At 39.0% G+C, this 14,034-nt stretch overlaps 1 protein-coding gene across 3 annotated transcripts; it reads left to right on the top strand.

Annotated features, from left to right (window-relative positions):
- The first annotated feature begins 9,037 nt into the window (after nucleotides 1-9,037).
- On the top strand, nucleotides 9,038-12,630 carry LOC107795513 (cyclin-P3-1-like). Of its 3 annotated transcripts, none has more exons than XM_016618174.2 (3): nucleotides 9,038-9,287; nucleotides 11,127-11,530; nucleotides 12,138-12,630. In XM_016618174.2, exons 2-3 carry the CDS (start codon nucleotides 11,130-11,132, stop codon nucleotides 12,388-12,390), a joined length of 654 nt encoding a protein of 217 aa, XP_016473660.1. In that variant the 5' UTR covers nucleotides 9,038-9,287; nucleotides 11,127-11,129; the 3' UTR covers nucleotides 12,391-12,630. The 3 variants fall into 3 exon arrangements, with proteins under 3 accessions (XP_016473660.1, XP_075100262.1, XP_016473661.1); XM_075244161.1 differs by lacking the exon at nucleotides 9,038-9,287 and adding an exon at nucleotides 9,313-9,450; XM_016618175.2 differs by lacking the exon at nucleotides 9,038-9,287 and adding an exon at nucleotides 9,555-10,441.
- The last annotated feature ends 1,404 nt before the right edge of the window (nucleotides 12,631-14,034 follow it).

The following is a 14,034-nucleotide window of genomic DNA, read 5'->3' as shown; positions in this document are numbered from 1 at the left end:
GACCAATTCAAGAAATAATCACAAATGGTAAACAAGAAATCAAACTATACACATTTCGGATTCAAAATCAAACAAACATAATATGAACATGAATTAAATCTAAAAATAAAAACGACGGATTCAAATGACTAAAACCAACATACTTCCCTTATTGCAACTAAATTCTTTTAGGCAAAATGACAAAACAAAACTAAGAAGAAACAATTATGAATTTAAACTTGAACTTTAACAATACTAACAATTTCCGGAAAATACATCAAATACATGAAACAAATTGAAGAAACAATTAATTAAATTTCAATTTGAATCTAACAAATATTAAACTAACAAATATTCACTTAAACAACAATACAAACATGAGATAAACATGAAAAATAACTAATTAATCCTTCCTTTGAAATCTGAAAAATTTTATATAACAAACAACATATGAACATGAACTAAAAATTAAGTCAAACGATAAACAAAACAAACATCTGCCGATTTTAGATTCGAAAATATCAACAAAAAAAATGCGGACAATATAAAACTCAAAAATCCACTAACCGGATCGACATGAAATATGTATGGACTAACTCGACGAACCTCGGCCAAAGCTCGACCAAACGGCGACGAACACGAACCTACGAAACCAACTGAAGCCGCGCCGAAACAGTAGCAACAGTTGTCGCGGCAGAAGTGCATGAACAAAGCAGCTGGGATTCACTTGTTTACGTGAAGGAGATGGAGTGAAGCAGAAGCAGCAACTCGGAGGAAAATGAAGCGAGGCAGAACAGGAGTAACCATGAGGTCGACGACGGGGAGCTGCCATGGCGGACAGCAGTAACTCGGAAGTGACGCAGAAACTGTACGTGCGTGTGGACTGCCGGACTAGTTTGGGTGGTGTCGAAACAGCGGCAGCTACCATGTGAGAACATCGAAGCTCAGCCATGGTTGGGCATGGCAAAAGCTCGAACGGGGACGATGAAGCTTGGTGAGGGAGGATGTGCTCGTGTGAAGGTGTTGACGCAGCTGTGTGTGCGTCGATGAGGAGCTTGGAGGTGGAGGATGATGAAGCTTGGTGAGGGAAGCAGCCATGGACCTTGGGTTTTTTGAGTGTTTTGGGGAAGATGAAGATGGAGGGGGCGGGTAGGCTAGTTTAGGTTTTTAGGGTTTTCTTACTATTTTTTTTTGTTTTTCTTTGTTTTATTTTTTGAAATGCAAGATAATAGGGTGTTGGGTTATGGACCGGGTTGACCCCGTTCGAAATGGACTGGGTCGTAGGGAAGATTGGGCCAATTTTTGGGCCTGTGGCTTGAAATTGAAGAAGAGGCCTAATTCCGACTTTCTTTATATTTTTGCTTTCTTTTCTTCTTTTATTTCTCTAAAACTAAATTATAAAAATACTTAAACTATTATTAAGAATTAAATTAAGTTATAAAAGCGCAAATTAACTCCCAATAACAATTAACGCACAATTAAGTATTAATTAAGCATAAAATTGTATATTTGGACATTAAATGCTAAAAATGCAAACGATGCTTATTTTTGTAATTTTTTAATTTTTGTAAAACAAATTTAATTACTAACAACTATAGAATTAAATCCTACATGCAAAATGCGACATATTTTTGTATTTTTTATTAATTTATCAAATAAACACGCACAGACAAATACAAATAATTATTCAAAATATCACAAAATTGCACACCAAAGAAAAATCATTTTATTTTTGGATTTTTTGGGAGTAATTCTCATATAGGGCAAAAATCACGTGCTTACATTATGTCATTGAATATGTCATTAAACATTTTAGATGAAGATCATGGAAGAAGAGTAGACATCCACCTTTGTGAGGGATGTCAGTGTTGAGACTCCTAGTATTGATTCCATTCCAGTTGTGAGGGATTTTCCCGATGTGTTTCCAGTAGACCTATCGGGCATGCCACTAGACAGGGATATTGATTTTGGTATTGACTTGGTGCTAGGCACTCAGCCTATTTCTATTTCGATGTATCGTGTGGCACCAGCGGAGTTGAAGGAGTTAAAGGAGCAGCTTCAGGAACTCCTTGATAAAGGGTTCATTCGGCCTAGTGTGTCACCTTGGGGTGCGTCGGTTCTATTTGTGAAGAAGAAGGATGACACAATGAGGATGTGCATTGATTATAGGTAATTGAAAAAGGTAACAATTAAGAACAAGTATCCTTTGCCTCCCATTGATGATTTATTCGACCAGCTTCAAGGAGCGAGAGTATTCTCCAAGATTGATCTTCGTTCAGGTTATCACTAGTTGAAGATCAGGGACTCGGATATTCTTAAGATAGCTTTCAGGACCCGATATGGTCATTATAAGTTCTTGGTGATGTCTTTTAGGTTGACCAATGCCCCAGCAGCATTCATGTATTTGATGAACAGCGTGTTCCGGCCTTATCTCAACTCATTTGTCATAGTCTTCATTGATGATATTCTGGTGTACTCGCGTAGTCAGGAGGAGCACGCGGAGCATTAGAGTTGTGTTGCAAAGATTGAGGGAGGAGAAGTTTTACGCAAAATTCTCCAAGTGTGAGTTTTGGCTCAGTTCATTGGCTTTCTTGGGACACGTGGTGTCCAGCAAGGCTATTCAGGTTGATCCGAAGAAGATAGAGGCGGTTCAGATTTGGCCCAGACCATTTTGTTCAGGGATTCTCATCTATCACATCGCCCTTGACCAAGTTGACTCAGAAGGGTGCTTCATTTGTATGGTCGGACGAGTGTGAGAAGAGCTTTCGGAAGCTCAAGACAGCTTTGACCACAACTCCAGTATTAGTTTTGTCATCAGCTTTAGGTCTGTATACCATGTATTGTCATGCTTCGAGAGTTGTCATTGGTTGTGTATTGATGCAGTAGGGTAGAGTTATTGCTTATGCTTCTCGTCAATTGAAGCCCCATGAGAAGAACTACCTCGTTCATGATTTAGAGTTGGTTGCTATATTTCACGCATTGAAGATTTGGAGACATTACTTGTATGGTGTGTCCTGTGAGGTGTTTACTGATCATCGTAGCCTCCATCACTTGTTCAAGCAGAAGGATCTTAATTTGAGACAGCGGAGATGGTTGGAGTTGCTAAAGGATTATGATATCACAATAATGTACCATCCGGGAAAGTCCAATGTGGTGGCCGATGCTTTGAGCCGAAAGGCAGTGAGTATGGGGAGTTTGTCATATATTCCAGTTGGGTAGAGACCTCTTGCGGTTGATGTTCAGGCCTTGGCCAATCGGTTTATGAGATTAGATGTTTCGGAGCCCAGTCGGGTATTGGCTTGTATGGTTTCACGGTCTTCCTTATACGATCGCATCAGAGAGTGTCAGTATGATGATCCGCATTTGCTTGTCCTTAAGGATAGAGTTTAGCATGATGATGCTAGAGATGTGACCATTGGTGATGATGGGGTGTTGAGGATGCAGGGCCGGAATTTGTGTGCCCTATTTGGACGGGCTTCGGGAGTTGATTCTAGAGGAGGCCCATAGCTCGCGGTATTCCATTCATCTGGGTGCCGCGAAGATGTATCAGGATTTGAGACATCACATTGGTGGAGGAGAATGAAGAAAGACATTGTGGGATTTGTAGCTCGGTGTCTCAATTGTCAGCAGGTGAAATATGAGCATTAGAGACCGGGTGCTTGCTTCAGCAGATAGCTATTCCAGAGTGGAAGTGGGAGAGGATCACTATGGACTTTGTAGTTGGACTTCCACGGACTTTGAGAAAGTTCGATGCTATTTGGGTAATTGTGGATCGGTTGACCAAGTTCGCACACTTCATTCCTGTGTGTACTACCTATTCTTTAGAGCGATTGGCAGAGATCTATATCTGGGAAATTGTTTGGTTGCATGGTGTCCCAGTTTCAATCATTTCAAATAGAGGCACTCAGTTTACATCACAGTTTTGGAGGTCTGTGCAGCGAGAGTTGGGTACTCAGGTTGAGTTGAGCACAGCTTTTCACCCTCAGACGGACGGGCAGTCCGAGCGCACTATTCAGATATTGGAGGACATGTTGCATGCTTGCGTCATTGATTTCGGAGGGTCATGGGATCAGTTTCTACCGCTTGCAGAGTTTGCTTATAACAACAGCTACCCGTTGAGTATTCAGATGGCTCCATATGAGGCTTTGTATAGGAGGCGGTGTAGATCTCCAGTTGGTTGGTTTGAACCCGGTGAGGCTAGACTGTATGGGACAGACTTGGTGTAGGATGCCTTAGAAAAGGTGAAGGTGATTCGGGAGAGGCTTCGTACAGCGCAGTCAAGGCAAAAGAGTTATGCTGATAGGAAGGTTCAGGATGTGTCCTACATGGTTGGTGAAAAGGTTCTGTTGAAAGTTTCGCCCATGAAAGGTGTTATGGGATTTGGAAAGAAAGGTAAATTGAGTTCGCGATTCATGGGCCTTTTGAGGTGCTCCAGAGGATTGGGAGGTGGCTTATGAGCTTGATTTGCCACCCAGCTTATCGAGTGTGCATCCGGTATTTCATGTTTCTATGCTCCGAAAGTATATTGGGGATCCATCTCATGTTTTGGATTTCAGTACGGTTCAGTTAGATGATGAGTTGACCTATGATGTGGAGCTGATAGCTATTTTGGGTCGTCAGGTTCGAAAGTTGAGGTCAAAGGATATAGTTTCAATGAAAGTACAGTGGAGAGGTCGGCCCGTGGGGGAGGCTACCTGGGAGGCCAGCGGGAGATGCGGAGCAGATATCCTCACCTGTTTGAGGCTTCAGGTATGTTTCTTGACTCGTTCGAGAATGAACGTTTGTTTAAGTTGGGGAGGATATAGCGATCCGGTCAATCGTCTCATGAGTTACCGCTCTATTTTCCCCATTTCTGCTTCTTTATGCTTTGTTATCCGTGTTATGTGGTATTGGGTTGGTCGGATCGAATCCGGAATGATTTTGGTAAGGTTTGAGACACTTAGTCTCTTTTGAGGAAGCTTAAGTTGGAAAAGTTAACCGGATGTTGACTTATGTGTTAGAGGGCTCGTATGTGAGTTCTGATGGTTCGATTAGCTTCGGGAGGTGATTTGTGACTTAGAAGCATGATTAGAAGGAGTTTTGAAGGTTCGGAGTAGATTTAGGCTAGAATTGGCGAAGTTGATATTTTGGCGATTTTCGGTTAATAGGCGAGATTTTCATATAGGGGTCGGAATGGAATTTCGAGAGTTGCAGTGGTTCAGTTGTGTCATTTGGGATGTGTGTGCAAAATTTTAGGTCATTCGGACGTGGTTTGGTTGGGTTTTTTATCAAAAGCGTAATTTTGAAGATTTTGGAATTCTTAGTTTTGAATCCGATGTGATTCAGTGTTTTGATGTTGTTTTGAGTGTTCCGAAGGTTGGAACAAGTTTGAATGAGGTTTTAGGATATGTTTGTGCCTTTGGTTGAGGTCCCGGGGGCCTCGGGTGAGTTTCGGATGGTCAATCGGACCATTTCATGCCTTGGAGAAGTTGCAGAATTTCAGGTTCAGCTGTTGCAGAGATTCCTTCTCTGCGATCGCGTAGGGGTCCCTGCGCTCACATAGAAGCTTTTGAGGGGTCAGTCCATTTATTCTTCGCGTTCGCAAAGGTCGAGCTATGATCGCATAGAGTGGTGAAGTTGTTGATCGTGAACGCGTAGTGAAGGTCGCGTTCGCGTAGAGTTAAGTGGACCTGGGGTCTTGGCTTGGATTTGTTCATTACGAACGCGGTAGGAGGTTCGCGATCGCGTAGAGTTAGTTGCCTGGGCATCGCGTTCGCATAGTGTTTTATGCATTCGCATAGAGTAATTTTTGGGAGCTGGGAATTTGTACTTCGCGATCGCGAAGGAATTCCCGCGATCGCAATGAAGGAAAATAGGCCTGGGCAGAAAGTTTAAAAGGTTGTTTTGTCCGCGAATGTGGGGTTTATTTCCTCCATAGTTGGTTGTTTTTGGAGTTTTTTTAAGGATATTGAAGATGGATTCAAGGGGAAACATTTGGAGGTAAGAATTTTGGATTTAAAACTCGATTCTATTGTGAAATCCACCTAATAAATCATGGAATATAAGCCAAAAATTGAGAAACTAGGGCTTGAGATTAAGAGACTTTAAATGAGGATTTGAAGGGTCATTTGGACTCCAATTTCAGTGTTCTTGATATGTATAGACTCCTGGGAGGATAAGGATTCCGGTGATATGATTTTTATCGAGTTTCGATATGTGGGACCGAGGGTCGTGTTTGGCCAATTTCGAGATTTTTGGTATTATTTGATTGTTTTTGCTTGGGTTTCGTTCCCTTAGCATATTTTGACGTCGTGATTCTGATTTTGGATAGATTCGACGTGAGGGGAGGCCGATTCGAGGGAAAAGGAGTTGCGAGCTAGAGATTTGACCGGTTCGAGGTGAGTAATGATTGTAAATGATGTTCTGAGGGTTCGAAACCCCGGATTGCACATCGTAGTGCTATATTGAGGTGAGGCACACGCTCGATGACGAGCGTGGGGTCGTGCACTATTGAGGATTGTGACTTGGTCCGTCCCGAGTGATGGTTTTACCGCGTATTTGACTGAAATCTATTTACTATCATCATTATTTGGGTTGAATGCCATATTTGGGCTTCGTGCCAACTATTTGAACCCTTCGAGGATTTTTATTGATATTTCCTCACTATTTTGACTTTGTACTTGAACTCAGTCATGTTATTTTCCACTGTTTTCATACTCAGCCATGTTTACTCAGTTTTATACTTAAATGATATCTTAAATGATGTTTGGGCTGAGAAACACTGTTTTACTATTGCCCGAGTGGCTTGTGAGAATTTTTGACTGAGTAAGGCCGGGGGCCTATGTTGTGAGGAAACATTTGATACTGATTATGAGGCTGAGGGCCTGAGATATGTACGCCACGAGGTGGCTTGATTGATATGAGGTCGAGGGCCTAGTGATGATGCCACGAGGTGGCTTAATATTGCTCTTGGGCCGTAAGGGGCCTCTCTAGGAGTCTGTACACCCCTGTGAGCGTGAGTACCCATTGGGATGTGAGATTGAGTCCGAGGGGCTGGTATTGTTCTATGTGATTGCCCGAGGGGCTGGTACTGTTCTGAGATATTGCCCGAGGGGCGAGCGTTTATGTGTTTATTTTTCATATTTGACTGCCAATTACCTGCTTAATTATTTTAAAAGTCTTTTCATGAAACTACATTTGAGTTAAAGGATTTTACTTGCCTTTCACTTATTTACTGCTTCATTATAGAATATTTTGTGTCTTACGTGATTTCTTGCTTTCAGTCTTTATTTACATTTGTTACTCATTGAGTTGGAGTACTTACTTTACTCTATGCACCCCTGTATGTAGATTCAGGCGTTGCTGATCCTGCCAGTGCGAGTTGAGAGCTCCCGGCGGATATTCGGAGTTCACAAGGTAGCTGTTTGACGTCCGCAGACCCGTGTTTCTCCCTCTTTATCTTTTCTATCTCTCATCAGACGTTTGTAATAGTTTGTGAATTTTTCAGACTTGTATTAGGTTTTATAGATGCTCATGACTAGTGACACCCCAATTTAGGGTTGTGTTGGGTTGTTCTTCCGCGTATTTATGATATTATCTGCTACTTTGGATTATTTTATCATGTTTCGATTGTTTCTTAATGCTTAACTATTAATAATTGAAAAAAGGGGAAGTGCCGGCTGGCCTCGTTTTCACGAGAGGTGTCATCACGACCGAGTCCAAGTTTGGGTCGTGACAAGAAGAGAAGAGGGCATTGATTGAAGCAAATCGAGGCCAAGATTTTCTATACCATAACCACCAGATATGTTTCCAGAAACTAATTACAAACCCTAAAGATCACAAACACAAACTAATCAACAGATTCGTCACGTTCTCCTTCAAAGGCCCACTTATTTTCCCCATAAACCTTTGCCTCTTCCTCTTCTGTGTAATCATTAGTTACATTAAATATCTTCCTAATAGCCTTCACCGACTTGTTCTTAATTCTATCAGCAATTGTCTGACATAAAAACTCAAATAAGCCCTTAATGTTAAGGTAATTAGCAACAAATAGAACTTCAAACATGTTTTTGAAGCTAGTGTTCACGAATTCCTTGTCGAAAATTTTGATATCTTCGAAGTTTTTGATATCAGAAGAGAAGAGGGCACTGATTGAAGCAAATCGAGGCCAAGATTTTCTAAAAGTAGCCGAAACTGCTGCAAAATTTCGTTAAACTGGAATTCCCACAGGGAAGCAGATCTTCGTCCTCTCTCGTTTTCTCTCTGTTTCTGTGTTTTGGACCTCCCTTCCTTTATGTTGAAGATCTGAAGGGTCGTCTGAAAGTGCACAGGGAGGACATGTATCAAAGTAGAGAGAGAAAGAAAATAGTGTAACTGAATAGCGTATTCAGTGGCTTAGGGGTAGGAGGTAACCAAAATTAGATATTTGTTATAAACATTAAAAGGTATCTATATAATATAATTTTTTAAAATAATATTTATTTAAAATAAATAAGGTGTTAATCTTTGTTATAGGAGGTAAAAACTCGTAAGAAAAATTACTCACTCTTATAACACAGAGAAATACTGAGCACAATCTACAATCAAGCGAAAAGAACAAAAGAAAAAGTTCTTTTTATTTTTGCATTGGTTACTTTTTCTTATTGCATTATTATTATAAGTATATAAAACTGAAAAAAGAAAAAAAAATGATGGGCCCATTGAAGTGGTGAATAGGATAGCAGATAGAAGAGTGAAGGAAATATGGTGGGGACCAGAGCCGCACCGCTCGCCTATGAAAGAGCAATTTTCCTACTACTTTAATTTAAGAATGGTGATGAAAAAGCCCGACATCGGGGTGTCACTAGTCATGAGCATCTACTATAATTTGTCTGACAATATCGAGACTAACATAGTATAAAAAATAATTAAATACAACTAAAGGAAGATAAGAGGGAGAAGAGCAGGGCTGCGATCGCTAGGCAGCTACCTTGCTATCCCCGAGAAAATCTGCAACCGGAATAGTGAACAGCCGCTACCGTGTCCAAATACGCTTGGATCTGCACACAAGGTGCAGGGAGTAATGTGAGTACGCCAACTCAGTAAGGTGGTGTAGAAAGAGAAACTAAGTACTAGTAAATAAAGAGAGAAAAAGAACTTCTTTATTCTTTCAATAAATTTAAGCACATCTTCTATTTTGTTTGAGTAGAATAGAGACGTAAAGAAAGAGAAAGATAGTGAGTATTGTAGAGAGACTGGAACTACTACCCGCCTGATAATTGTTAGCTGCCCATTAGTAGAGTCATGTAGAAGCATCAAGTGCCAGCTGAAAATTTACCACATCTCTCACTGTATGTCTTTTGCCCTGTCTTTCTTGGGTTTTAATTTGATTTCAATTCATTTTCTTGCAACTTCTTTGCTGTGCTTATTACTTATAAAGATCTATGCTTATGCTTTATATTTCTTGGGTTATTTGGATTTGTCAATATTGTGTTTTGATGCATTATCCTATTGGTAAGCAAAGCATATTGCTAATGTTGGTTTATATAGATTAGATTTTTCAGTTGAGACGCTTTTGTTTTTTTCTTTTACTAGATAGGTGTTTAGATCTGTGAATTAAGTTTAATATACACTTTACAGACTTAATGTAATGTCTTGTATTGAAACTTCTAATTGATGAATTTGTAAACCAGTTATTCGGTTTGACTAGTTCTAAACAATGAGAGAGAGGTTCTTGATCACACATTTATGTTTATGGGGGTAAAATTAAACCAATGTATTGGTCTTACATTTCAGTTTAGATGATGGATTGGTAGAATGTTGAATACGGATTAGGAATCCCATGTTTTTTTTTTCAAGTCCTGTTGTACATTGTGACACTCATTTGAGATCCCAAAGTATGGTTGAGCTCTCATGAAATTAGTGCATTTGCCCGTAAGCTAAAGGAGTCATTTGAATATTCTTCATGAAAATCTATATCTTCTCAAAGTTGAAAATGAAATGCCGTCTTTGGAGCTTTTCTTATGCTTTATGATGCTACTCATTTGGTAACAGGTCATTATTTCTTGATAATATGGCTCATCATTTCATCTTTTGACTTCTTTTAGTTTTAATCCAGCACATTTCTCCTTTTCTGTTTAACAGATAAAGCAATTTTTCCAGTCAGTTGGTAATGGTTTTTGGTTTCCATTACAAACTAAGACTATTAGTTTAATAAGCATTTGTAACTCTTAGAATGTATTTAATGAGGAGCAATGGTAGAAAATATCACTTAATCTAACAAGTTCCATTTGTAAAACTATGTAGTGTTTGAGCTAGAAAAGCTTGACCTTCCTTAAATTGAGCGTGTCAATGACATGGTAATTTAACTTACTTTATATGAACTATTTCCTTGTTTGAAGAGGCAGCTAATCCTCCATTTTAATAAATAATGACCTCCACTATTTGCTTATATATTTAGGATTACACATGAAGGATAATAAACATTGTTGTATCAAGAAATCAGGTATTGTTGAAAAAAATTTCACCATCCTGCTTCCTGCTATACAATAAGTTGTAGTCTTTCTTGTGATTTTAATCAAGTAAACTCCAATTGAAACCATGAACATTCTTATACTACATGAAGAGACAGACGCTAAAAACTTCTAATGATTTGGTGGGCAGAGTACCCGATACCTGTGCTGGTGGAATAATCGAGGTGTACATAAGTTGGCGGAACACCACCTTTTTATTTAAAAAAAGAAGAAAAAACAGAAACCTTCTAATGATTGGTATTCCTTTTCTTTTTCCTGATAAGTAAGAGTCTGAAATGCTTTAGCCTCTTTGGTGGAGAAAGAAGACCTTGAAGTTCTTAACATGAAACTCTTAATTTCTGTCTTGTTCTTTTTCTTTTTTTTTTCCTTTTTTTTTGTTGGGAGAGAGAGAGAGACAATTAAGAGTTCTCTGATTAAAAAAAAAAAAGAGAAGCTTCTTAACCATGATTACTCCTTCAGGTTTAAGAGTCAGAATAAAGTCCTTATTTTAACTCCTTGCTTCGCTGCCGAGGCTGATCAAATGACTTTTTTACAGTGGCACAACCATCTTCTCCTACGAATTTTCAATCGCTTGATATATTTTGTTGTAATGTTCATTCTAGATTATGCTTTCTTCTTCAATGTTCAAGTTTATTAATGCAATTTAATGATCCGCAGGACATGGGAACTTTGGCACCTGAATCTGAGGTCATATGCTCAGAAAATTACTTAGCATTGGGGCTAAAGGTATCTGGCAAGCAAAAATCAGGAAAACCCAGAGTTTTATCGCTTCTTTCAACACTTCTTGAGAGGTCTGTTCAGAAAACTGAAAGCTTATTAGAAAGTACTCAAAGAAAAGATGTCATTACAATATTTCATGGATCAAGAGCCCCCTCGCTGGGCATCGAACAATACTTGGATCGCATTTTTAAGTATTCATGTTGCAGCCCTTCATGCTTTGTGGTTGCGCAGATTTACATGGAGCGATTCATTGAACACACTAGTGCTCATTTAACTTCCCTCAATGTTCACCGACTGCTAATCACAAGTGTGATGGTGGCAGCAAAATTCATTGATGATGCGTAAGTCTGCCTCAGACATGATCTATATTACCAAAATTTTTTACCCATATGTTTACTCCATCTGGTCCATTCTATGTGACACTTCTTTTTAATCTATTCCAAAACAAACCACACATTTTTTTATTCAGAATCAATTTGATTTTAAACTTCTTATTTTACCCTTAATAATATGATTTTATAGTCACACTAATATGATCAAATGTAATCACAAGTTTCAAAAGCTTTTCTTTTCCTCTTAAACTCTGTGTCGAGTCAAACTTGTTCACATAAAATGAAATGGGGAGGGAGTTATAGATATACATGCTTTGAGATTTATTGTCATGTTGATTATTAATCAATTGGATAGTTGAGTGTTAAGAGTCGAACTTGAAGCTTGAACCCCGTTCCCACCCTATGCAGCAAGCTTTCCCTTAGGGTTACTAACACATAGTAGACTCACAGGAATTATTATACGCATGCATATATGCTGTTCATTATTTGCTGACTGCCTGAAGCTCAATGGTTTTTGATGTATTTTATTTAGCAACAGACCCCCTCAAGAGTGAGATGTAACATTTCATTTCTAGGAATTTGCTTGAATCTTTATGATGCTCTGCATAATTTTCAGATTCTATAACAATGCATACTATGCAAGAGTAGGTGGTGTAACCACAAAAGAGTTGAATAAGTTGGAGATGAAATTTTTGTTTGGACTGGATTTCCGACTTCATGTAAATGTCAAAACATTTGGAAGCTATTGCTCGCTCCTGGAGAAAGAAGGCACTCTAGGTCTCCCAATCGAGCGTTCAATCCAGGCATGTAGAATCACCGAGAGCTGGTCAAACAAAGATGATTCCACCTGTGCACAAATTGCAAGATGACGATTTGCAATGCTGAAGATATTATTACAAAGTTGAAAGATTCTTTTGGACGTGCAAGAAACTAAAAGATGGGTTTGTACTATATTGTTGTAGAAAATAGCCGTAGTAGTTTGTTATACTATATTGTTTTACCCATTTTTCCCTTGTGCAGGTGTTCTTTAATGTACTAATGTACCACCTAGGAGCCCCTGGCTTCCCCCTCCTTGTATTTGTTACCAGTATCATTCTTTTTCAGGTTCTGTGAAATTTCCCACGGATGTTGATTCCTATAGGGTTCGTATAGATTGAGGGACATGCTTGTTTACAGTAGAAGTTTTTTAGTGCTTTTGGACATCATTTTGTACAACCAAGTCAAGTTAGACTGCTGTACCTAGTAGAGTTTTCAACAACATACCCAATCTGATCCCACAAGTGGGGTCTGGGGAGGGTATGGTGTACGTAGAGAGACTATTTCCGATTGACTCTTGGACCTAGTAGAGTTTTGTTTGCATTAATGTACCTGCTGTAGCAATCGTTCACTTAATAGTTTTTTTTTTTTTGGGGGGGGGGGGGGGTAATTGTGACTAAACTATGTTTAGACTAAGAGCTTGCTTCCAAGCTCACGCACAAATTCCAGCTCACTAATAATCACTGCTTGATACTGACTTTTCAGCAGTTAGGTAGAACATGGCTTGCTTGAGACACTAATGTAACTCTGAGAATCGATTCTAAATGTGAGATTTAATAAAAGATGAATTTTTGAAGAATTAATGAACAAAGATTTAAAAAAAATGGTGAAGGACATGACATGATTCCGGGTGTTCTCTGTCCAGAAAATGGATTTTGGGCTTAACTCAATCTATGATTGCCAAGGAGTTGAAGCGCCCATCCCACAAGGGAAGTGGGACTCAACGCACCTAGGGGAATAACATGAGAGAGTGAAAAGTTTTACTTCATGAAATAACTTTGTCGTGGAAATTATTTTTCTGAAAAAGAACAGGTAGTGAACTTTGAACATATGATCTTCAGTGACATCTTACAACAAGAAACTACCAAGTGACTGAATATTGGTGTCACTCAGAAGTAGATGTGAGTTTTAAATATTTTTCAAGCAAAAGGAAGGACACAACTGTTGGAACTCTTGAAAATATCTTTATAAGAATGGCTGTTCTGCAGTCTCAAAGAAACTCTTCCCATATGGGGATCCATCATTCACAAATCACAATGCATTCTTTTTAGATCCCCTTTTCTTGAAAAGAAAGAAAGGTAGGATTAACCAAAGACATATCTCCTTCCGTTTGTGAATTGAATTGAATGGATAGTTTCATCTCTTTCCTACCACTAAATTGGAAATTGCATAAATAGTTTTGATTGGCATTTTTTAAATAACCAAACAAATTGATTCTTGATAGAAATAATGTTAATGACTATTCGCTTAGCCGACTGCAGGCCAACAAATGTTTCTCGGTCCAACACTTGTCTGATATGCGAGCAATTGCCAAAACTAATAATCCATTTTCTACATTGCAAGATGGCATGGAGTTTTGGAGTAAACACTTTTCCTATTTGATGAAACGTGAATATCGTAGGAGGTTAGATCCTCCCCCTCAAAACACACACCCAAAGAGAGATACACATTCACTTTATATTAAAACTTGGAAGGAG

The sequence above is a fragment of the Nicotiana tabacum genome, chromosome 22, assembly GCF_000715075.1.
Source record: "Nicotiana tabacum cultivar K326 chromosome 22, ASM71507v2, whole genome shotgun sequence".
NCBI lineage: Eukaryota > Viridiplantae > Streptophyta > Magnoliopsida > Solanales > Solanaceae > Nicotiana > Nicotiana tabacum.
Note: the sequence above shows the minus strand (reverse complement) of the source record. Positions and strands in the feature narration are given on the sequence as shown.